At 39.0% G+C, this 27,172-nt stretch overlaps 1 protein-coding gene across 1 annotated transcript in view; it reads right to left on the bottom strand.

The window, feature by feature from the left end:
- Positions 1 to 20,849: 20,849 nt before the first annotated feature.
- Positions 20,850 to 27,172, bottom strand: part of LOC149793597 (uncharacterized) — a 57,097-nt gene continuing 50,774 nt past the window's right edge. The window contains exons 12-14 of the mRNA XM_089966433.1: positions 25,257 to 25,390; positions 23,980 to 24,203; positions 20,850 to 21,202 (exon numbers count right to left, since the gene is read on the bottom strand). Of these exons, the coding sequence (XP_089822559.1) occupies positions 20,962 to 21,202; positions 23,980 to 24,203; positions 25,257 to 25,390 (599 nt within the window). The 3' untranslated portion in view covers positions 20,850 to 20,961. The remainder of the gene's footprint in view (positions 21,203 to 23,979; positions 24,204 to 25,256; positions 25,391 to 27,172) is intronic.

The raw sequence follows: 27,172 nt of genomic DNA on the forward strand, positions 1-27,172 counted from the left end.
TAACCTCAATATACTATCCACACACGCGAGGAAGCAAAACAAACCTGAAATATACTATCCACAAACACGAAAAAAACAACCATAACCATAATATACTCTCCACACACACGAAGAAGCAAAAACATAACCATACTATACTATCCACACACACGAAGAAGCAAAACCAAAACCAAAATCTACTATCCACACAGAAGGTAAGTTTAAACAAACCACACACTCTACTATACACAAACGTACGTGAGCTCTTACACACACACACACACACACACACACACATACACACACACACACACACACATAATATCATTACTAAAGGAGTGAGTGCTTATAATCCCACTACTCCACATTCACACATTCAATAGTCTCTTTTCAAGAGCTTTGGTTAGCCCTGAAAAGGGCTGTTTTATGGAACTTCACATGCACCTGTTAGTGATGTCACCTTCCCGATCTTGCTCCACAAACACATCTTCTGCTCCAGTCATTATCCCAGTTGACTGTAGCAGATGGTAGTGCAGAGGATTGATGGTTTGCCTTAGCACCCCAATCTTCTGCCTCTTGGATAGTGATAACTTCCCACTGTCTTCTTCTTCTTCTATCCCGCATCCTAGGATGCTTTCCTTGTCTTTGTTCCCGTTCTCTCTCTGGTGAACCAATAGTCTTTGTACTGGTTGTGGTTGTTGTTGACGTTGTTGTTGTGGTCGTGGTACTGGTACTAGCTTTGGAGGGGACAATGGCTTCACCTCATGCACTGGTCTTATCATAAGATGAGGTAGGATCGTTCTTTTTCTTTCCTTCTCCTCTTCCTTCTTCCTTTTATTCTCTTCTTCTTTAATTCTACCTTTTTCTACAATGGCGTCCGCTGCTAGCTCATTCAGGAGGCGCCTGGCGTATTCCCGGTGCATCTGGAGTTCCAAGAGATTTGCGAGTCTTCTGCTCATTCTTCAATCTTGTCTCGTTGACAATGGGTAGCCAGACTGGTTGGTTGGTTAGTTGGATTATAGTGGTTTTCGTTCTTTTGAACATGTACCACTTGTTTATTCACGCACTGCGTTATTTTTAATTACACCAGGGGGAAGGAAAAGGAGCCTCATCCCCCACGCTTTTATGTACTCACAGAGTACTTTTTAATTTAGCCACTCAGGTGTAGGACTAACTAGTCCTTAACAACCTGACTGAAAGGCTAATAAACATGAGTGGGAATATTCACACCACACACTCATGTTTCTTAGTTGGATTGAAATGCCCCAGGTGTCAACCCAAGCAGTATGTGACGCCCGCTGTGTCAGTCTGTGAACCTACGAGACCTAGCAGGCCGTCATAATTCCCAAATTGTGATTTTTTAATATTCGTCCTTAACTGGTTTTTATTATTCGGGCTATGGACGCCTGTGTCAGTGTGTGAACCCACGAGACCTAGCAGGCCGTCATAATTCCCAAACAGTGATTTTTTTTATTTTTAAAAATTGTTTTTTTGATTAGATTCGTCCTTAACTAGTTTTTATTATTCGGGCTATGAACCGCTGTGTCAGTCTGTGAACCCACGAGACCTAGCAGGCCGTCATAATTCCCAAACAGTGATTTGTAATATTTTTGACTGGTCTTTGATTTACTTTCTTAGATTTTTTTGATTAGATTGGATTCGTGTATAAAGCTTATGATATGTTTGAATGTTAGATTAATATTCGGGGTTGTGTTCATCAAGAATTCTGGGTATGTTGCAGGGGACCCAATATTATGCTGTTTAACTTTAAACTTAGCTGAGCGTTTCCTATAAATATTTTAAGCACGGACGTGAAGGAAAACATCCCCATATACCCAAACTTACATTACCCATATTATCACAAAAAAACGCGCGGACCTAAAAGAAAAACTGACTTTTTTGTACTGACAATCACTCATTAACCATTTATGACAAGCGACGGAAACGAAGCTGCTTAGAGTCACACTTTCTAACTCAGATAAACAAATATTGGGCTTATAGACGCACTTCTGTATTGTTTTGCTAACTGTCTAATAGATCATAGGCAATGGAATGAGTATTTCTTTTCTAGAGTATTGGGTGGCCCTGAAAAGGGCATCTTTTGTGAACAAGGAGTGATGGCAATCATGGTCTAAGATTGCGGCCTCATCTGGTGACTTTCTCACAGGATAAGACCTGCTTCTTCGGAAAGAGAAGTAGAACTCTTTGGTGTCGACACGGCAGTCGACAAAACCTCTGTTAGGTTCCTGTTGCTGATGCTGTTGCTGCTGCTCTCTCTGTTCTCTCTGTTGTTTCTGAAGTCTGTACTTCTCCGTCCATTCTTCTTTTTCCCTGTTAATTTCCTCTCTGAAGACCTCTTCTATCAGGTCTTCAGTGAATTTTAACATTTCGACATTCTCTATCTCTTCAGGCTTCGGTATCAGACTTTGTCTGATACGATGCAAATTCACGTACACTTCGTTGAGCTTGGCTAATCTTGAGCATATCTTCGTAGGAGGATGAGTCGACAATGGATGGTCAGACTGGAGACAACTCTGATTTCATGGTAAAAGCGCGAACGCGAAGGAAAACATCCCTACACGGTTTCGAGTCGGAACGCTAAAATAGTTTGATGTGAGGGATAGAGAGAAGTCAATTAGCATGGTTCATGATACCAATGGCAAAACAAATGACAAACGCATTTATTTCTTCAAAACACAACATTTTTTTTATTCAAATAACTCACAAATAACAATTAACAAATTTTCTAAAGTTAACAATTCAGTTCAACAACAAATATTTATTTTAATAAACTATCTATTTTGGACAAGGTTGACAACGTTGTGAATTAAATTGAGATTTCCACTGTTGGAAGTAATTGGGCCATTGATGTACACTATGTTTCCTAGCTAGAGACAAAATATAACCATAATGGTCACAAAACCGTCGATCTACTTTCTCATCGTTTCTAGAAGAATGATGATCAATGTTCTAAAGAAAAACCAAGACTGCGTTGATGCAGAAAATACACACAATATTGTCCACACACCAATGAATCGGTGCGTTGTAATTTCACATTATTGAATAGTGTTGTCTAAGCATTTCTTCTCATAAAGTCAATGATATCGTCTTCCAAAGGGGGCAATCCATACGAATAAAAATATTCCACACATCTTTCTTGAGGAAAGTAGATGGGTACCCAGTGAGTTCCTGGGAGATGACAGTCGTCCGTGTTGATCACATAAGCTTGATGGTCTTGAGGTTTGCGATGAGGCAGTTCATCTTTAGCGCACACGACAGGATTCCAAGAAGCAGTGTACGAAATGTGGTTCAAAACGTAATAAAGTTTCCAGGTTTCCATTTTTGGGTTGTTTTTCTTTTTCGTTTTTTCGTTTTTTCTTCACAGGTGATAATAAGTGATCAATTCAATCCGGACTTTCTGTTTGAATTTGTCTGACAAGTAACCTTTTCTTCGCCTCGTCTCCCAACTCTGAGCTAAGACAGCTTCGATGTGATAGATCTCTTGAGTCGTTAATGAAGGACAAGATTGTTCACCCAAGCCTTTATACCACTGATTCAACACGTCTTCTTCCGAGATGAGACTCCATGCTTCGTCCAGATATTCATCCAAATTTTCTTCTTGACAACATCAGACATTTATCGTGTTGAATTTGACTGGGATGATCGTTTTGACATCCATAGCAATCTTTCTTGATCAATTCCGTAATTGTTTCTGACAGGTATGTAGCAAAACAGGAGACTAAATGTACTTCTTGTTCTGGCCATCTGGACTTTATTACGATGTCCTTTTCGTCTTTGTCTTGGGGTTCTCCTTCCACAGTCTCCTCACATTCCATGTCCAAAGATTCTCCACTATGTAAAGAGGGATAACAGTCTTCCATGGCTCCTAATAGTCATAAATGACTTCTCTCAAACTGTTGATTTTTCTATGGTATTATCGAATTCTGCATACAAGATGACGTTCACCGTCTGGGGTAGAACTTCTGCAAACTGAGGTGCCACACTCAGTTGACCAGATTTTATAGGGTGGAAATGTCCCTCGTCACTGCCTTGGTCTGGAGTGAAATCAAAAGCCCACAAAGTGTGACCATACAGGAGGTCATCGTACGAAATGCAGTGTCGTCCGTTTTGATCACTTTGTTTTTCAGGTACAAGTAACTGCTATTCAGATTGATGTAATATTCGGGTTGTCATTTGAATTCAAACTCAATGGGAGCTGAATCCGTCAAATAGGAAACGGGATGAAATTCGACCCATTGGGATTCTTGCATCGTCATCATGGTGGGTGGCATGGCAAACAGCTCCAGTTCCGACTTGGAACAGGCGCAAGACTTCTGTTTCTAATATTTAATATTCAAAAACGTCTAAATCTCGAGCAGTTCTTGTTTTCTTTGTCTTTCAAGCTTTTGAAGTGTGAAGTTTTGTGAAAGGGTGTTTTCTTCGTCGTCTCATTTTGCCTTGTCCTTCCGGATTCGTCAGGGAAGCAGGAATGCCTGACTCGGTAGCGTTCAGGATCTTTAAAGGAGTTTCTCGTCGGCCCAAAATGTCTTTACCCATTTTCAGCAAGATAGTTGTGCCTGCCTTCTAGAATGCTTCTTTTGGGTTTTGTTTGTCGATGATGACATTTTAGAAAAATTCTTTGCCTTCTGTCAATGCCGCATCTTTCAAGGCGTGCAATCCATCGGTTTCAACACTGGAGCCACCGAACGAAAGGCTGATTTGAAAATATCTCCTAAACCATGTCATCGCTGTCGAGCAACGCCTCGGTACACTGGATACATGACTTATAATTCGTTAGAGAATCGTTTTCGAAAATGGAGTTTCACCGTGACTTTCCCTTTGGAGAATGGAATATTTTGTCCCAGATCTCGCTTTATAGCAATGTTGACAGTGTCAAAATGCGACTTACTGACGGGCAAATAGTGAGGATGTACCAATTCACGGTGTACGTGATAGGTGTTTGCACCTTCCTGGTCATTGGCCGTGGTACTATTCACTTTGAAAGGAATGACACACAGCAACGGCACGGATGTGTGTCCCACCACGTTGTACTCTACCACATCGGAGAACACAAAGATCAAATTCAGTCCTTCGTTCAGTTCTACCTGGCTTCCAAAAGCCCTGTAAAATTCCATATTACTGTTGATCTTGGGGCTCAAATTGTTTGTTACCATTTGTGCATGTCCACCTAACATTTCAAACAAACTACTATTAAACCTGAGGGACATTGTGTCCGTATCCTGAAATTTGATCATGAGGCGATGAGCCACTTTATCGTACTCAATCTTCATCCTTCTTTTGGCTCTGTTCAGAGCTTTGCCAAAAGCTAAGTCGAACCTGTCCTCAATAGTATCCACCAAATATTCACCACTAAAATAATAACCTGAAGAAATTTTCATTGTTTAGATACTGAAGGATGGATTGATTGCTGGTCTTGTGTCCCCTAAAACCCCGATTTTATTTTTATATTCTTGCCATAGGGCATTCAGGATTTCCACCTGGAAAGTGTTTTGCTTTTCAGTGATGTTTTTGATTTGTGTCGGGCGAATGATTTTCACAAAAGCCACTTCCAAATGGGCTTCGTGATCTAATTGGATGGCTTGAGGTAATTTGTCCGTGTAACAGCACAAATCGTTGTTGGGAAACACCTTCATGTAACTGTCACTGGGTAAGGTTAAGTAAAATTGGTCACAGTTGTTCATAATTGTTGCCGTTCAATGAGAATTTCAAGGATGTATTGGGAAGCAGGTAATCGATGCAACTGCTCAATAAAATGATCCACAACTGTTTTTCTCCTTGTTGAAAACTCAAATTGGCGATGGCCGCAACGATGACACAATATACCACAAAGATTTCGCAGAAAAAGACAATTTGCGTTTTAGGCACACATTCTCCACACCACACCCACAAAGGTTGTTTCTGTAGATCTTGCAGAGAAGAACTGGGTGAAAGAGTGGTCGCTGCAGTGGTAGCGGTAACTGAGTCTGTGTGAAAGGGCATGATGGTCACTTCTTTTTATAGTCGATGACTTGCAAAGCGTTGATCCAATAATCAAAACTGGGAGGATATCCTTTGACTTCTTTGACACGTCTTTTTCTCAATTTACGGGTTCTGCGCTCGAGAATGCTTTCGATGTCGTACACGTCGTCTTCTTTTTTGGTGACACGTTTGAAATAAAACGTTCCTTTTAACACTTCTACGTTTATGTATTCCAATTTATAGACGGCAGGATGACGACCATACACTCGTCCAGTGACACGAAACAATTCGGTGGTCCAGTTGGGCAACTAACTAATGTCGAAAGTGCGTTTGGTTTCGCCAATGCGCACCCAATCTCCTAAGGCCAACACTCCACTTTCCTTGGGATAGCCACAGTCTGGGACGTACCAAAGAGGCGATCAGAAACCAGCACTTCGTTGTCGGGAGTTACATCTTGGGAGGCACGTCCAATGCTTCGATGGTAAGATTTGTTGCACGCTTGAACCAGGTATAGTAAGATGTCGATGTACTTGAGAGTGTGGGATGCGTAAAATATTTCCACATGCGTTTTTTCAAAGTGGATTGAAAACGTTCCACCATGCTGGCTTTGGTTTCGGGATTCTCGGTGGTGAAAAAATGAGTGTCACTTTTTTAAAATTCTTTTTGGAAAGCTTGGTTCAGAAATTCGGTGCATTTGTCAGTTTGCCATCGAAGAGGGTGACGACCGCTTTGTTTCAACAGCCGTTGCAGGGCTCACACTAACTCGTTGCTCGAATTGGAAGTCTACGGCACGACCAAGGCGAATTTGGAAAAGACATCGATGACTCAAAACTAATATTTGTAGCCACGATTGTAGCTGGCCAAATGAGAGACATCGTCGAAATCGGCTTGCCATTGATGATCGATGCCTTCCACTTGAGTGCGACTTCTGGAAACCTTGCGTCGAATGGGTTTGTGTAAAGTGTTGGTAGCTTGTTCTTGTAACCATCGTTGAACTTGAAGTAAACGGAGACTTTTCAGTCGAGTTTTGTCAGCACGATACAATTTCTGAACTCCTCCGTAACCTGTAGGATGGGATGGATCGCATGAAATGTTGGCTAACACCTTTTCCATTTTTTGTCAACAAGTCACCCACTCTTCGCTGATGCTACTTTGGACGGGGCGAAAGGGTGGTTTAGAAACGGATTTACGGGTCCGATGGGACACGGGAGGAGAAGTCGAAGCTAGTGGTGGAGGTGGTAATGGAATGGCTTTGGGCTTCTTTTCATTTTTTACTTCTGGTTTCCCTTCTTTCTTTTTCATTTTCTGTCGAAGGAAGAGTGGACATCATCTTTTTAACCTAAGCTTTTGTTGCTTCTCGTTGGGGTGTGGCGGAAGGGGTCAACAAGGACGCTGCAATCTTACTAGAAATGGGAGCTGCTGACGGTGTTTGAAAAAACTTCTCATATCTCTTCTTCCTCAGGCTTTCTTGGGGTAGCGTCTCTCATGACCACTGGTGATGGCAGTAGTGGTGGTCAAGGTCTTAAAATCTTTCAGAGTGGGTAGAGCTGTTTCGTCTAAAGCTTTCTGGTGAAAGAGTTGCAGTCGTTTCAAGAGCTGACCGTACTTTTGCGATTTTTATGTTTCGGACAAATCGTGGCGATCCATCAACGACTGCAATTCGTGTTGCAACTGGGACATCTCGGTCAAATTGGGATTAGGAGGCAAATGCGGGGTTCGTTGTTCTTGCCAACGATGGTATTCCATCCATCGTTTGTAAGGCACAAAAGCTAGTTTTCGTCCTTCCATTCGATGCCAAAGGTCACGTCTGAGATCTTGGTACTGCTGAGGTCCTTTTTATCTTGCTCCCACGAGTCCTCCCAGCATGGTTCCCAATACTCTTTTCAGCAAAGGTCCTAACAATAGTGGCAAAATTCCTCCACGTTGGACCAACATCTTCTTCTTTTGACGAATGGGGATTTTCTTTTCACAAACACGATGGAATCGCCTTGACTTTCTCTCAAGAGGCTGTACGCCGATTGCCACTCTTTGTAAAACCACACGATTCGTTGAGGTGGACGATCAATCAAATGATGTTCATGTTTGATCAAACGTTTAACAAATTCGGTTTTGCCTGAACCGCCAGGTTCAGCAATGAGCATGTTAAAAGGATGACGAAGATACAAAGCCTCCCAACTAGTACGATCTAAGTGTTCGTCGATGACTTTGAAAGTGGAAGAAGAGGGAGCAGAGACAGTAGAGGTAGCCATAGTGCCAAGAATGTCACATTTGACACGAAGACAGAAAAGACAAGAATTTATATACTTTTTCCGTACACGTTTATTGAATTTTAAAAATAAACACGAACAATCTGGTTTTATAAACGACATGGAGGACACTTCAATGACTCGGTCCCACTAAAGGTAGGTAGTGACAATTCAGAGACCATCGAGCATGTTCCAGGTAGGATGAATCTTGTTGTTCCCACTGGTGTAGTGACACACCGCAACTAAAGCACTTGACTTTATCCCCTTCGCCCAAGTAGACAAATCCGGCTCTGGCTAATTCTTCAGGGGTCGGTCAAAGTTCCCATGATGCTTTACTGCATCGCTCTCAATGCAAGGCACATCATCGCAATCCACTTCAGAATCACCGAACTTGAATTGTGCCTGTCTGAACTTGTTTTGTGCTTCTCTGAAGGTATTCATCTTTCTCAATTGGTCTTGGTAGTCACAATGAACTATCGATCTTGGGCATTGTCCTTTTTTATATGCTGACCAATATCGATGTGACCGTCTGGCAAATTGAGTTGGTTGGGAAGCCTCACTCGCTTCTGGTACACGATTTGATACAGCTTTACCAAGGGTCGACGGATGATTTGATGAGTGGGTAAACGTACAATCTTGTTCGGTTGGTAGGTGGTCACTTTGAAGTTTCCATCCTCTCCATACTGCAAAGCTTCTTTCAATATGTCAAAGTTCACCACTTGACTGGTACGATAACTGAGAGTAAATCCTTTCACTTTACACTCGGTGTGCACTTCTTCTTGTGGGTCCCGATATTCGTAGCCGTAATGTTTAGGACCGCCACTAACGAAACGTAGAATCTTGTCCTCAGGGTCTTCGTCTGTCCAGGCTCCTAAACGGTCTCCTTCGATGTCAGGGTGTTGCTGACCCGGGCGATCGATGTAGATGCAAGTGTCCGTGTCAAAGTACAGGACACGATCCCCTAACAGTTCTAAAGCTTCGTACAATTTTAAACAAACTGGACTGTCACGTAAGCCGCAATGATGACATTTCCAAATTCGTCGCCTTGTACAAAGTCCAGATCTTCTTCCTAATTGACTAAGACCAAATCCTCACGAACGACGTCCACGTGTTTCATGTATTTGGATTTTAAACATCTGTAAAATAATCTGTCTTTAAGAAACACGGTCGTTGTGCCATTTTACCCCACAAACACTTTAACATCACTTTGGCAAACGATCGCCTTCCTTCGTTTTTCTCGAAGTGGTCTAAAGTGAAACCTTCTTGCACCAGGTATTTCTCTTTGAATGTCTTTTGGTCTTCGGGAGTGTGACACCAGTAAGGACAGCCGCTAGCTTCTTGTTTCAGTTTCAAGAAAGCATCCACGTAGTCTGCGTAAATGCCTTTCTGAGTTGGGTCACCCTTATGTCATTTCTGTGTCTTGGGAAAGTAGTAAATTTCTTACAATTCTAACAGTTGGTATCCCATGTCCAGAGCTTTGAATAATTCCACGCTGACCAACGTTCCCATCAAGGTGCGTTCTTCTTTGCTGTGGTGACAAGGTTGGTCTAGGTTACACGTTTCGGCACAAGTACGGCACAAGGGAAACATCAGTTTTCCTTGGCAATGGTGAGGTAACACGGAATGGTACAAGTCGATAGGAGGCAAAACTTTGCACTTGATCAAGCCTTCGTATTGTCGAATGTGGTCCAGGTCAATGTGTTCCGGCAACAGTTGTGGGTGCCCTGCAGGAAAGTGACAATATTTGCACATGTAAGGATACAGTGAACACACGTCCAAGTATTTTGATTTCTTCTCCTTTCTCTTAGTCAGCATGGTACAGAAAACAGGTGGCATTTGTCCGTCCTCCATACAAACTATCCTTCGGGTTCAGGGGGTTTATCAACTTGTAACTTTTTCAACGATGCGTTTAAACTCGGGATCGGTTTTCAAACGGTGATCATACTCGTGTTTGCACATTCCCACCACTTGGTATCCTTGCTGTTCTAACTTCAAGCGTCGCTGACAAGTGGCCTGGTAGAAGTCTTTCATGGTTCGTTGTAAAAACCGATTTTTAGTGCCACGTTCAGGGTAGCAGACGGGACATCCGTGAAAGAAGCAACCGTTAAACTCGTACACGATCTTGGGTTTTCTAAGTCCTAGCCATCTACCGAATACGTTCCGATGGTCTTTTCGCTCCCTCCGTTGCGGGCATGCTGAATCCATTTGTCTTCCTTGTCACACATGTAATGTAACCAGCGTAGGGCTTTGATCGAGTATTGACGTTTGACAAAGTTGGTCGTTTGAGGACTGATGACAGCCAGTGTGTTTTCAGGCATGAATCGTTGACGGTACACTAAGGAACACGCTTTGGAAATGGTGCAAGCTTCTTTCAAAGGATCTACCCCTCCGTGTTCCATGAACAGTTCTCGAAATTCTCCACAGCAACGCCGTAAAATGTCCACGTCGGAACGACAATATTTTAACATTTCTTCCTGAAAGTCAAAGGGTTCCGAGGCGTGAGCCTGGTACCAAGCGTTGAAAACTTCTCGTTGTTCGGTGTTGAAAAAGTATGGAATGTAGCCTTTGGCCATTTCTGTCATTCCAAACGTTTTAGGGATTCGACTCAAAGGCATGGCCAAGTAACTCATCGAATCTTTCAACTGTACTTGTCCCACTCGCATGGAAAGTATTTTGGCTCCGTTCAAAGTCACTTTATGACGTTCGGTGCCTTGTTCCGTATAGTATCTGAGAAGAAACTGTCCATCGTATCCGGAGAAATTATGGGCCATCACCGTGGCATGGCAATGACAATCTCCATAACGTTCGATATCCTTTTGGCTCCACGTCTCGTCGATGGGGTCTAAGATCCATTGGGCGAATTCGGCTAGCGTGTTTGATCCTCGAAATATTTTTTCACGTCCTCCAGGAATCTTACTGCAGTGAGGGCAATGACTAAAGATAGGTTCTTGAATGCACTTCGCGCACGCTCGATGAGTCTCGCAGAAATTAGGAAGATGAAATTCCCTTTCTTCTTGTGGTTAGCATCTTCCTCTTGTTGGGGTTGGTATTTTTGAATTTAGCATTGATGTTCCAAGTCCACAGTTTGGTGACAAATGTGACATCGTTTCTTTCCTGAACATTCTTGTGCCTTGGCATTATTGGTACGTATGCCTTTCCGCACGTAGGACGCAATCTCAGCACATTTCTTGTGAACCTTGCATCTTTAGACGTTGTTGGGAACAGGCAGGGCTGTCAAAAGTGCGCTGACAAGCAGGACAATGCACTCGTTCTTGTCCTTTGTCCAGACAGGTTTGAGAGGCCAAACATCCTAAGCATTTCGATCCACAATGATTGTGTTGCTCTCGATTATTATAGCCATAGTCAAATTTCTCACAGTAATAACTGTATCCCAGGAATGCGGTGATATTGGCAATGGTATCGAAATGCTCGTCGTGATGATAGACGTGAATGTATTTTATATCCTTAAAGTCTTGGCATCGAAACAACAGAGACCCGCGCACTTCTCGAGGGTGCATTTTCAAGGTGTAGCGTGGAGCTAGGACATCATGCAATTTTTGCATTTCAGGAACGCCACAGGGTGTGTCTTTGGACAGGCCAGCTTTTTATAACAGGATTTCTGCTTAATTTCGTTGTTTGGCTCGGTCCGATTGTTGAACAGTTTTCCAGGCTCTTTTCCATTCTGCCGTGTCGTTCTTGTTCTCATACGTTCGTCCCACCACGATGGCTCGGGCTAAACACATCTGGTCTTGAGGGCTGTTAATTCGAACGAGGCTGTTTTTGGTGCTACGAAGGTGGTCCACCAATTAGACCTTTTTGCGTCTAGTCCCTTGGGGAAGAGAGACGTGGGTCATGGACAGTGTCGCTTTTCCATCGGTGATGTGAAACTGATCATTGGATTATTGCACGTGTTGTATCTTGTCGATGACTTTGGAAGGTGTCAGTTCTGCTTGGCTGCTAAACTCGATCCAAACAGGGGATTTCAAGCTGTCGTTATGAATGGAAAGTCTCAAGCGATCGTCTTCTTTGGCTTGACATTGTCGTTTCAGTTTGGTTAACAAAGAATCCCACACCTCGGTGATGAACCCTTCTGCTTTCTCCAACGGTACGTCGGACTTGAAATCGTTAAACTTCATCGTGTAGGTGTAAGCTGTGAGCAGTAAGAAGAAGAGGTACCTACCCCAAGGAAGAACCCATACATGTACAGAAAGAGAAACATGTGAAGAAAAGAAGAGGAGAAAGTGAGGAAGAAGTGGAAGAAAAAACTATGAAAGTGAAGAAATTTAAAAAACAGAGATAGTGAAGACAGACATAGGAGAAGCCTAAGAACTTTTTAAAGTGTTATGTTGTGAATTGGATTGTAAAATTAGGATCAGAATAGACCAGGCATAAAACGTAAATCACTCTTGGTTTTGATTTTTAGAATAAGAACCTACACTCATGCACTCATACATTCTCACATACAATTGGGGTAAAAAGGATTTTTGAGTTTTAATTGATGTTGGCAATTGATATACTATCTCTTTTCGAGAGAAATGGGTGGCCCTAATAAGGGCCTTTGGGAAATTTGTTTGTTTAAATCAACTTTAACTGACTTCAGCCTTTGCCACGGCCAAGGCCTACTTCTGGTTTGCCTCCTGTCGATGATGATTTGGTAGAAATCGCTAAGGGTGGTACGACAGGCGTAGTCACAGGGTCGGGTTGTGTAGCTCGGGAAGGTCTTATTCTCTTCGGTTGTAATAAAGAAGACTGATACAGTTGTTCCAGACTTCTTAACTCTGCTAAAATGTCTAAAAGTAACGTGACCATTTGACTTTCACTACCTTGTTTCTTCGCTGCTTCTTCTTCCTGTCGTTTCCTTCTTGCCTCTTCTTCTCGCTGTTGTTGAAGAAGAAAAGCTTGTTCTGCTTCCTTTTGCCGCTGCATACATTTCTCCAACTCTTCTTTCTGTCTCTGTTTGAAATGATCAGTGAGTGGTAAAGAAGGACAAGGTACTGGTACCGGAACAAATTCTTGCGAGGTAAGAAAATCCACAAAATCCCAATTAAAAGTAGCCTCTTCTGAAAGTAGGTTTGTGTTATTTTCCGTCACGATTAAGAAACGGTGTCGCATGGACTGACTGCACACAGACGCTAGCGCCTCAATATAGGCGATGTGACGTCACAGACTGCTCTCTTCGGATTGGACGAATGACTCTGTGTGATGACTAATTTTGTAACGCGTGTTTGGATTGGTGAATGAACTCAATCAGTTTCGATCCTCCCTTCCCCTATAAATAACCTCAGTTCGCTGCATTCCTTCACCTGTTCTCGTCATAAATATGTGGATGACGTATAATCCTCTATTCTCGTATCGTCAGTGCTGTTCCGTACGGACTTACCCATGTATGTCAGATCATCGTGGACCATTGTCAGGATGACGGATACAAGCGTTTGGAAAAAGAATAATTTATGTGGAGAGACAAGGCTGTTTAAAGAGAGTTATGATGTACGGACCAGAAGTCAGACAAAGTTTGAGAAAAACAAGAAGACCAATGTCATGCCCCCTGTGTTAACGAAATGGTGTTAACATAAACCCAAAGGCCCTTTTCAGGGCCCTCATATACCTCGAAAAGAAATTGCTTTCTTGCCTCCCCCCAATAATTTTTTTTTGTTTTATGTTGTATCAGTGCTTGTCTCTTCTCTGTGTTATATCAATCTACGTCCCCTTGAAGCCAAACAACCCCAGTGGGTTTTGTAATGATAATTCCCATAGACGCTAAACAGGCCCAAAATGCTTACTTGAATTTTTTCTGTGTTAAATTCCCCTTGACGCCAAAGTGCCGGGACCCTCTCTGTAATGCCAATTCCCATTGATGCTATAGCGCCGGTCCTGTATTTTCCATGTTCAATTTCCCCATGTTAATTCCCCTTGATGCCAAAGTGCTAGGACCCTCTCTGTAATGCTAATTCGAATTGACGCTAGCGTGCCCCACTTAACTACTGATGTTTGTCAAGATTTTGTGGTCACCCATCTTGTGACCCCCCCCCCCTTCAATTTCCCTTTGAAAGATAAAATCCTCTCCCGTTACAGTCTCGATTGGACCGCGGCAAGTATATACAAGTATTGTTGGTGTAGGCGTCTCCCCAATATACGTTGTAGTTCGAGATCTTGGGCCATAATTTGATCAGGGGCTAAGGATATCGGTATGACTACAAAAAGTAAGATGCGCTACAGTAGGAACATCATTGCAAGTCAACGGGCCACGCTGCTTTATCATCTGAGGCCCCTCTTCGGAGATTTGCACGTTTCTCATCAATATGCATTCACCTGCTTAACCAGTCACTTATAGCGCGTGTAAATTGTTCTCTTCATTGTGACCCAACCTGATATTTCACGCTGATTGAATGAGTGAATCAATGTTTATCTTCAACGGCAGTCAATTATCGTTTACTTTCATTACTGAACTGTGTTATTGATAACGTATTTTAGTCTTATGCGTACTAATGAAAAACGAGGAAATCATCTTAGCACAGGCAGCCGCGGGTGATAAAGGCTCAACGGATTATCGCCCGTGGCTTCTGACGATGTAACGAGGGCTGGACTGATATAACTTAAGTAAATACAACTAAACAAATTGTGAAAGGAAAAGAACTTACCTGTATATTATATCAACATGTATATATGGGGCAGATGGAAGTGGTATTATTTAGTGTGTATTTGCCTTGCAAAAATATAATCTTCTCCAGTGTCATTTGAAGGGTGAACTGACGCGATCCTCAAACTATTTTTACTAATGACATGTACATATATAACTTTGAATAGATGCCCGACTGTAAGTTTAAAGATGCAGTCAGAATTGTCGAAATTACATGATTTGACGTAAAACGGAAAAGCATGACTTAACGTTCTACTCATAGGTGTGATGTCACTGGAGTATGACACAAGGGCTGTTGTTGTATACAGAGCATTAAGAAAGGCAACATCTAATAGTGTATACTCTCTTAATTGTTTGCAAAATACATTAGGATAGCACTTAAGTCACTTTGACTAATAGGTCGAAACTTACATATTCAAAGACCACGAGGGCTTTGTTGTACATTTCAAGGAAGATAACTCCAATAGACTTGCGCGATGAATGCTGCATATGACTAACAGAGTTGTCTCCCTCTAAATAATGACCTCATTAAGGTTTATGTATAGTAAATGAATCCATATGCTGCTAACCAAATGATATATTACTTTTACTGAACGGTTCATTAAAAATTAAAAGTGATGCTGCTTTTCTAATAAATATCTTTGAACTTTTGCATCAAGAATCCGGCTCATAAGGAGATCAACGAACTCTTTAGGAACATTTTTGAAACACATATAAACTGTATCTGTACGAAATTTTTCAACTTGAGTTTATGTAAACATGTTATCCATCCTTCAGGAAATTCACGTGTCACATCAAGGGATCGTTGCTGTTATAACGAATCACCTTTAGATTTAGTTTCTTCCCTCAGGTTTTTGGTATGGGCATGAAACTGACGCAAGATATGGGACAAAATAGTGACCTGGTTACGCATGGCATTGCACAGTTTGGGGATTTGTACGTGTATGCGGACAGGGAGGATTCTATTTTAGATGCGTCGTAAGCGCCCATTAGACAGACATACATACAGACAGATAGATAGATAGATAGATAGATAGATAGATAGATAGATAGATAGATAGATAGATAGATAGATAGATAGATAGACGGATATATCAGAATTATTAAAATGTATTCTTTTCCCAGTTGTATGTTTGAATGGAAACATAAGAATGGTTGAAATCCAGTTTAATGCAAATCATGCTAACACTATTATACAGTAATAGTAAGATATTGACACGGGAGATTTTCATGGATAATAAAGGGGAAAGGTATATATATATATATATATATATATATATATATATATATATATATATATAGGAATACTATTTTGAAACAATTAGTTATTCGTCTGGAGATTTTAAGAATGAAGCTACACTTCATTAGTATATTACATCAGTCTTGAATCAACCACACAATTAAATACATGTATTATATTGGTAACTGGGCTGGGATAAAAAGAGCATTTATTAATGTTCAAACCAAAAAGTCTATAAAATGTAAGTGTTGCTTAAACATTAATTGAGAAGAGCAATATTTACATCTATGAGCTAAATTTACAGGTTAGGTTAAATTTTCTTAATACATTTTACACATATTGATCGTACACAAAATTATATCATGGTATGTCTGCTTCATTTTGAAAGATGGCTACAGCCTCTTCCCCATGAAAAAGAAATAATAAAAACAGCAGAAAACAAATTTCTTTCATGGTTTACACTGTTTTCCGTTTAATAATATTATCATTTCGTCAGATTAATGAGTTTACATACATATTGTGTAACAGAAGGTACAACTGTTTCATATACAGCAATTTTTACAACACTTTTGGAAAGACACACGTTGTCCAGTTTCAGCTATCTATAAGAATAATTTTGGACCAAATGTTAATGCGCATGGATATTTCTCTAACTTTTTATGTTTTCATGATATAAAGCCAAGCAAATCATCAGAAAAGAATTTGTCTTCCGTTTGTAAATGAATAATTGTTGATAGAAGTTTGATATTATTAATGAAATACTGTATGCATACTTATTTTATACATACATATTTTCACGGAAGTCTGCATGCCATTAAAGGAACAATCCTCTCTTATTTCAAACTTTTTTAGTCTTTCAGGATGCACAGACACGTGTAAAATAATTTTGAAATGTTTATGTTGTATCAACCTGGGAAATGTTTGCCTCTTTGTCGGATTATTTCAGTTCCTGGAAAGTTGATAATGTTCATGCATCATTGCTTGGAAACAAACAAACAAACACACACACACACACACACACACACACAAAAACCACACACGCACGTTCACTCCAAACTTAATGCATTTATTTCACTAAATGGTATCCGCTGTGTATCATAACTGTCTGTTCCTACCTTCAACATTGGCCAAGGTAAATTTTAAGTTTATTCGTACTACCGTTTTTTTTTTAAAGTATTACTGTTTTTTGTTCGTCTTTAAATTTACACAAGACATGAATGGATAACATTTAAACGTATTTTATATGGTTATCTTTTATTGTTTGCACAGTACTAGCTCTTAGCTACACAACAAAATAAAACCTGAAGCTTAAATATTTTACTTTTAAAATATGCATGCATGTATATTGACATGCAAACTAAACCATTTCTTTTACATTCTAACCTCGCTATTTCTTTTGCTTTGTGGTCATACAAATAGAGAAAGCAACTTGAAATTCCAAAAGTGTACGGAAATTGAATTTTCTTCAAACAGGTTTTATAACATCATAAAATAAAGTCATCTATCGTCCTTAGGAAAATAGCCACTTTAATGGGCAGAGTGTAAAAGCACATATGCTATTGAAATAATGAGCCAATTTTCTCAGAATTTAAATAACGGGAAAAAGAATGCATTTTCATTTTGCACCGGCTATCTTGACATATGCTTTCAGGAACTAACGTTAGTTTTGCTCGGAAAATAATGTTCTTTAAAACTACAGCTTTCTATTTCTGGTCAAGATCAGTTGTACTGCTTGACTACTCCCCTCTCTCTAACTACCATCGAGGTGTATAACTTTAATAGTTTACTGGAAATGTCGATTATTGTCGAATTGGTTCGGTCTTGAACCCAGAATGTATTCATATCAGATCCATTATTTAATCATAAATGTATATACGTCACTGTCAACAAACGACCGTTAGAGAAAAAGGTTTAGGTAGTTAATTGGCTGCAAGCCATCCCCTGTCACTGCTGTATAATGCAGCTTATACCAATTAAATTACAGTGACATCGTTCTTTTGCCATTCCTTCCGTTTCTTATGATCACAGAAAAATCACATATTGCTGCGAATTGCCAGAAAGTATGGCGGTTAAACTACTCTCGCTTATAAAAACAAGAAGAAAAAAATTATAATGCAAACTAGTTTTCTGATACTTTCTCTGTGTGGTACTAATTGTGCCGAGAAACTGCATCAGAGCTGAAGATAGAATTAAGAAAGAAGAAAGAATTGCCTTTTTTATTTGAGACCAAACATAATGCATCATAATATTTATGATAGTAAGTGGATATGAAATTATATGCTTTAACGTATCAATGATTGCTCCTTTGAGATACCGTTCATTAATGGCGAAGTAAATATATTTCAAATTTAGTCTAATATTTCAACACTAATTTAAATCATTCGTGGTTGTAGAACGTTAAAATAGCTTCTAAACATAGGATGCAATTTTGCTGCTGACGCTTCTGGATTATTTTCAATAATCACTATTAACGCATTAGAAAGCATCAACTCAAAAATATGGTTTTAGGAAAAATAAGCTAATAAAACACTGAAAATAATATAAACGTGGATAACAAACATTCTTTTCTCATGTAAGTTAGATGATTCTAAAGCAGAGTCCCACGGGCCTCATTTACCAACCATACAGTTCTTTAATATATGGGATATATTAGCGATTTAAGCAACACTTTGAAAATCGTAGCACACTATTTTGTCCCGTTTACACTGATTGCTTCTTAATACATTATTCGCCAAGGCTGTCTCTAGATAACGTCTTCCCAGTAATGATTTACGTTATCAATATCAACCAAATTTATGACTGCTTACATTGAAAAGAGCAGGCAGGGTTAAATACTAGATTTTTAATGCGATACAGTATATATTCGTTTCATGTCCAAATATGCTATTGACAAGTAAACAAAGTTCAAACTCTTCTTCATTCTTGGAAATATAACATTATTCCTTAATGTAATTTCACAGTCAACATATTTCTAACGTATTCAAAGCCCATCGTCCAATACGACGCTTTTGAATACTAACGTGAAATTGCAGTCAAGAAGTAATTCAGAGTAACATAAAGACTGCAAATTTGAAGAAAAAAAAGATATTTTCTCAAAAACAAAGATAGAGTTATAAATCAGAGTTCATTATAAAATCAATTCAAAACTTTATAATATGAATTGAAAAACACTAATCTAGAAAATTAAATTATAGTCGTTAATGTTTATATATCATTTATAGAAGGATAAAGGTACCAAACAGTTACAGAATTATACATGTTAATAAATACAGCGTTTAATGGGAACAGCTGCACAAAAGTATATTTTTCAAGTTTCCTTCATATTTTAATTTTTCAGACTATTCCATCGGCCTAATCTTCGACAGACCAAATTGCATATTCGGAACTCTTAGCATAATCAAAACCTGTATAATTATGTGTCTTCTTTGGAAAATTTCTTAAGGTATTACAGTCTATTAGACAAATCCTATCGATACAGGCAGAAATAGTTCCTTCTCAAACAGACCATTTGACAAATGTTTCTAAGCTTTCACCTTGTGAAATGATAGGTATTATATATACTTGAATATCTTCCAGCTAGTATCAACTAGTATATGTTTTAACAAAATCTAGTCTGACCATGGAAGTCAATGATAGTACATTAATACAAGATCATGTGTCTTGTTACATATTGCATAGTGTAAGCCCCATCAAAATAAATGGGAACTGAAACTGTAAGATGTTAATTTTTGGAGCAAAAGAAAATATTTAAATTACAGAATAATTATAGCTAATATCATTTAAGTGTCATTATTACTTGTTTAATACTCTCTTTGACTTCTCAGAAGTAATTCGAAGAAAGGTGTAACATTATACATGGAAACCCGTTGTTTACATATGGAAACCCGTTGTAGGATTTCCTTTCGTGGACATGATTTCCACCGATGTATAGTTCTCGCCAGCTCTTATGAGGCATTATTTAAAAGGCTGTATTAAATAAATGAGAGTAAAAAGTGCACCATTATTAGCCTACCTTTAAAAGCAGCGAGCGTTGCTCCTGAAGATAAAAAAGACCTATCAAATTGATAACTGTTTTGGGAGAAATACATGAACGGCGTTTGGGGGTAGCAAGCGGTGCGACCGCCCCAGGCCACCGCTCTTGAGGGGCCCCGCGCTTGAAAAATGACAATAATAATCAGTTTATTAGGCCAAAGACATTGTCATGTTATTATTTCGATTAAAAAGACCGTTGTTCACAAGCAGGATTTTAAAAAAAATGAATAATGAAAAAACTAAATTCGTGCGCCAAATCGCGAAAGTTGATCTAGTCTGGACAATCAATGTTTGCAGTAGCATACCAATCGAGATACCGATACTCTGGCCCCGAGCGGTCATGGCCGGCCCTAGGTCCCGCGTACACCTAACGCCGCCTCTGAAGAAATAGTTTCAAAATGGGCCTAAACGAAAATTGGGAATAATGGCTCAGTCTTGAACAGCCAGCTAGTTTGCCCTATTACTGGATAGTCATAAGATGGGCTTCCGCAACATAATATTACTAAAGGAAGTGACATAACAAAAACAAGCGGCTAACAATACCATGATACGGATCGGAAAGGTATCAGAAAAACACGGAAGACGGTTCATATTTGGCCATTCCCTATGTTTTGCAGGCAGGAAAACAAATATTATCCAAAAATTTCTCTTGTTATAATAAGCCAGTGTCAGATATGAATACATGCTTGAACAAAAGTCAAGATCGTTAATTTCTAAATGTTTATTTTTTTCAAACCCAGGATGTAGGATATATTTGGACATAATTCTAGACAAATTTCATTTTTTTTCTGGTTTGTTTTCTTTCCTTCGTTCTTTCGCTAGTTTGAACAGCAAAAGTTTTAATTCTGTTAGGTACAAGTGTAAATGGCAGCTACTTTCTGCAAAGGCAGAATCTCGCTTTTGTCCACATAGTTAGCTCCTCTGAAACAGGACTGTCTCGCTGCATATTCTGCAACGTCCCGCCTACCCGTGCTGATGTATACACCGTAGTCTGGACCATAATTATCGTCTGATTCAATGGAGAAATCGAGCGTATCGTTGCTCTTCAACCATGTTGTGACCACACTGGGCATCAACTGGTTGCGTTTACTATGTAAAAAAATGACAAACGAGAACCGATATTGTGAATGAAATCAAAACAATATATCCAAGAGAGAGAGAGAGAGAGAGAGAGAGAGAGAGAGAGAGAGAGAGAGAGTCTATGTGTGTTTGATTTGGAATATTAACATAGCCTTAAACTGCGTTTTCAGTCATATCTCTACGATGTCTGCAGTGTGACAGTTTATAGTGAAGTCTAACATTGGGGCATCATGCCGCAGACATGTAGCACCCTGTTCCACCCAGCCACATTATCCTGACACCCGGCCAACCAGTCCTACCACTAACCTCTTAATGCTGAGCGCCTAGCGAAGCAGCTGATAGTATAATTTCTTTAAGTCTTTGGTATGACTCAGCCGGAATTCGAACCAGCGACCTCCTGCATCCAAGGTCTACGCTCTAACCACTTAGACCACCGGAGAGGTCGAGATCGCGATCGAGAGAGAGTGCATGTGTGCTTTGGATTTTTATCGTAGCTTCAACAATTTTTCAGTCAAATCACTACTGTGTCTGCATTGCGGCACTTTATAGTGTTGTCTAGCACTTGGGCATCATGCCATATACATTTAACATCATGTCCCATCCAGTCACATTATCTTGACACCAGGGAGACCAATCCTAACACTAACCTCTTATGCTAAGCGCCAAGTGAGGCAGCTGAGAGTATCATTTTGATAAGTCATTGGCATGACTCTCCCGGGTTCGAACCAGCGACCTCTCGCATCCGAGGTGGACGCTTTAACCACTAAGTCCACCGGAGTTGAGAGAGAGAGAGAGAGAGAGAGAGAGAGAGAGAGAGAGAGAGAGAGAGAGAAAGAGAGAGATACATTTCAACGGATGATTAGCTGAGAGTTGAGGTAGCATGACATCTGTCCTATTATAGAGTTTAATACATTTTTGTATGATTTTATTTCATACACGAGGAAGAATTATTTTAATATCGGAATAAGGGTGTTAATCCAACATTATGCTGTGGTACGTTGATAATATTTGTCAGATAAGTTTTTTGTGATATAAGATGTTCGACATATAATTACTGAATTTAAACAATATCACCGACATGAACAATTAATGTATTTGATCTCCATTACTGAGCGAAGGAATCATGTTTGAAAATCGATATAAGATACGTGGACTATTGCAATTAACACAAACAAAATATTGCCGAAGGACGCATTAGAACAATCTACAACTGTTGTAAATCCCACAGACCTCTCATGTCGATCTTAATCATCCCCCGATTTCAATTCATTATTGGAACACACCCAAATATCACCATCGTACTCAGCTACAATGCGGAGTACACGTAGATTTTAACAGTGGTTTCATTCCAATTGGAACAATCATTGGAAACTTAGAAAAGAAAACCAGCCGAGATAAATGTCCACTAATTAAGTGCGTTTGCTGAGCATTCCTTGCTTTTGGGAAACATTGCTTTGAATCGGAAACCACCATCTTGAACAACACGTCAGAATCGAGGTAATGGTTTGCATTTAATATTGATGGTAGTGATCGTTTGATGAAATGGTGTTGGGCACCCAAACAATTAAATTAGCATCGTTTTGTACGAGTTGATTTTCTTGTCTGAAGGGCTTTGATTTCTTCAAGCAATTCGATGAGTTATTTAAAGCTCACTCAGAAAAATTGGAATTGATCTCAAACGGCAGTGATGTAAGATGGTGAGATCATCGCCTTTAATAAATCGTGTTAAAAAATTATCTCTACCATCTGTGGGAAAATATACTCTAAACGACGTTCCTGTAGTGACTGGGCTTCAAATACAATGGTTTTAAAGTGACACTTGGAGTTTTACTGGGCTTTTCTCCTATAATAAATATATTACGAAAAGTGTCATTGTATTTCTATTTCAAAAATGTTTTGAATTATTTTATAGAATCTAGCTTTGGGAGTTTGCATTGCAATACTCTGACAGTTATATGCCTTAAAGATGTGTGTGACCCTCATAACATGAATTAGGAAAAATTGTTTCAATACAACATGTACATTTCGGTTCAGAATATCGTACTGTGTAATACAGCAATTAGCATCAGGTAGTAGGTATTTGTTCATATGTGGAGGTCAATTGAGATAGAGAGAAGACATGAATAAATCTTGTCAGGACCTGCTATGGGTCACCTTTGCATTTTTAAACGTTAAATAAAAAAAATTTCAGACAGATTTTAGATCTTCAATCAATAATTAGAGTACTTCTGTTATGTTTAAAGTTTTTTTTAGCATCAAAGATTACGTTGAAATAATGATATAATCAAGAACATAATTGTACGCCGTCAGAATCACCAAGAAAGTAAGACAGAGGGAACTCGGTGAACAAATTATATACTTATGAACATGAATTGATTTTATCTATAACTATGCAAAACTTTCTTCACAAATAAACATGATATATAAGATAATGGAAGAATGTTCAGTTGGTATTGAATTACACATCATCACATGAAAGACTATTAAGAGCTGTGGTAATGAGAATAAAGAGCCTTGGCAATAGATAGACCATGGCAGTTGACCGGGTGGCTTAGGCAAGATTTGAACTCATAAGCCAGTAACTGTCAATCCAGCAGTAGCCACTGAGTTACCACGGACCACGTTTGCTGGAGGTGAAGCAAAAACAGGTGATAATTTATTATTTCGAAGAATTCACAGCACTTGATATCAGGACTGCGTCTCCATTTCTAGTAAGTTATATAATAATCACATGCAATTTACTTTTAAATGAGAGATTTAGGAAATAAGTTGGAACATTACGTTACCTTACATGACAATTTGGAGATCTACTGTCAATCATGACCTTGACATTTGTATTGATGGATCCATCACCGAGTAGCACAACAGGACATCGAAACTCTAGGCATGCAACTCTGTCACTTTTGGTTATGCCTGCATCCACGTCCAAAGCACCTGTGGTGAAGTTCCCATAATATGCCATTGATGGCCCTGTGCTGACAGCAGTTATGAATGTTTCTGGTGGTGCACCCTGAAAAGTTTCAACAGTCTAGGACTTTAAACAAATTGGTTCTTTCTGAAGTCGAATTAAGGTATCGTGTCCTTGGAAAGTTGAGCAGATAAAATTTTGAGACTAACTGTGTTATTCTATTTTAAAAATACATCCATGACAGTTCTTTCAGTCTGTTTAAGTGCGAGAAGTAAAGACACTCTGATTCTGGAGGAGACTACTGACCGTGACTAGACGACCATCTAGTTTGTTGCAGTCGGATCCAGAGATCGAACCCCGGACTACTAAGGTGTATAAGGAATGTTTTGCCGTTGCGCTCTTTCAGCGCTATATATCTTTTATAATATGTTGATTTATCATTGTCAAGTAATGATTTTACCAGAGATGAGAGTTTGGTATTTCTCGTTTTGAATTTCCTTTTTGCTCACTAATATTTCAGCATTCGAATAATGTTTTATTTTTGTACCTTTCATATCTGAGTATTGTTAATGAAATTGCTATTTTTATAAACTATTTTCATCTTGTAAAATAAACCTGCATACAAATCTGAGATATCGTCCTTATCTTGTAATTTGCGTGCTGAAAATGAGTCAATTAAGGCTTTGTCCATTGTCTATTGTCACTTGCTAACGGTGTGTCCTGTAACCTTGATAATGCTTCTTTCAGGAGATGGAAAATATAATTTCGTTTATGACTTCTTAGCGACTGACTGGAAAGGAGCCATCATGGTGAGAATGAAACAATGACATGATATTCTTCCAGGATATTGCATTTCAGAAAGGAAAATATTCTTAAAATAAAAAGGGCAAAGAGTATGTATTTGCGAAGCTCACAATGCAATTATCACGTACATTAAAGGTAAAAGTAAGAGGGTTAATTGTGTAAAAGTTTGTGTTTAAGAATCTTACTGTAACATCGGAAAATATGTTCATTATATCAAAGATCTACGCAGGATGTTTGCACCAGAGATGTAGAACATAGACGAAAATAATAACATTTAACATTTGTTAAAACTCTTGTCTCTTACTTAATGACTCTCTTAGATGTTCGTCCTAGACATGCTGATGCACTCACCGAAACACCAATTTTCAAGAAGCACACTTTCCCATCTTCTAAGAATTCTGGCATTGCGTACCACGACAACAATCTGAATGGCAGAGTTTCGACAGCATGCAAGTTAGGTTGCAAATACGTGTCATTGCTCCCACCTAAAAAAAAGAAAGGCACATTTCAGGTAGAAACCCACAACGTTATTACATTTGTAGTCTCTATGTTTTACAGGCAATTACTTTGAATTCCAGCTGACTACTCCTTCCGGTCTTCGATGAAAAGTAAACGATTTCTTTCTTTGGGGACCATTTTCTAATATACAATCTGCATTTCACTTTTAATAATGAACTGTTCTAGAAGTTCGCTTTCGTTCAATATAGAAAAGCTCATTGGTTGAGGATATATCTCTTAAACTACACTCCTAGCATATTCATGGATGAACTGAACTCCTTTGGCTTAAAGACTTTCAAGATGCATACACTACATTTGAGTAAGAGTTAAAGTGTATATTTGTTTAAGGCACATCAACATATACTAATAGGATATCTGTCTTGCGAGTAAATATAAGGAATTATTATATGCTCATTTTTGTCTCCCAAACATTTACATTGTCAGAACAGTGCAGTATCTTAGGATAATGAACACCTTGATATTGCATGCACGTGCACAACACGTGTGCTTAAAACTAATGTAGTGTATTTGGAGGTACGTTGTAAACAAACCATGTACACTCATGTAGTAGGCGATTTAGGTTTTGGTTGATTAGATTTGTTTTTGAATGAAATAAACAATCTGTTTCATCCATTTAAATGTATAGATGATAAAGTTAACGATGTGAACGAGTTCGCTGGGTCAGAAACGAAACTTTCAAACAAGCACACCAATGAACGTGATATTCGCAGTGTCAACAACAAACGTGAGAGATGCAGTAATTGAAAATACTGTTTTTGTCATTGAGACAGTTATTTAGGAGAATATTCGTATCTTTTCGCAAACAGAATGGTTCAGACTATGACCAGTGCTCCCTATGGTCCATAAAAAGATAGCATAGAAAAGAACATTGAGGCCAAGTGATACCGCATATTTATCAAAGACGTACCATTTTACAAGTCCGACAAAATACTAGATTCGAGAAACAAATGCATCTGAAGGTTTTGGTAGAAAGCTAAGAGCCTCAGTGCCAATAAGCCAAGACGAAGAAAAAGTATTATTTTCAAATAATATACTTATATTTATGCATCTTGAATTTCCTCAAAATGTACTTTTTTAGTTAGTTCTGTAAATCCATGTGACATGTCCTGCAAACCCTTGCACACATGGATATTATACTGGAATTTCGAGTACATTTCCAATTGATCACATTCTGCGTACTGCACTGAATTAACCCAAGAATCCTGTCCATCATGATCAGAAAAGCATAATTGACTTGGATTAACATAAAAACCAAACCCACCCATTCCAGACCAAATGCAAAAGTTGTTGCAATGCGCATTCATTTACAATATGCTCTAAATTTAAATTTTGACTAGGCCAAAACGACAAATCTTTTTTAAACAAGCGTGCGACTTAGTTCAAAGGTAGCTGGGCCATGCTATGTGCACATTGCATTATATTGTTATTGTGTATTGATGAATCTACGGTTGTGTATTTATTTTTAAATACAGCATAAATTCTATTCCCTTGTTTCTTGTAGTGTATTTTTTTTTCATTATTAAGCCTTAGGAAGAACAAAATGTGTAAATAATAACCTACAAAAAGGTTACGAATATATGGTCACAAACCAAGCAACATAAAGAAACAAAACCAACAAGTTTTGTAGAACTTAACAAATAATTCAATTCTCTAAGTTATAGAATAAACATTTAAGAGGAACTTACAGTATTATGAATTAGATCCCAAATAATCCTTAAAAGTTTTATCAAAACTCCAAAAGAATACAG

The sequence above is a fragment of the Sinohyriopsis cumingii genome, chromosome 8, assembly GCF_028554795.1.
Source record: "Sinohyriopsis cumingii isolate HCF-2022 chromosome 8, ASM2855479v2, whole genome shotgun sequence".
NCBI lineage: Eukaryota > Metazoa > Mollusca > Bivalvia > Unionida > Unionidae > Sinohyriopsis > Sinohyriopsis cumingii.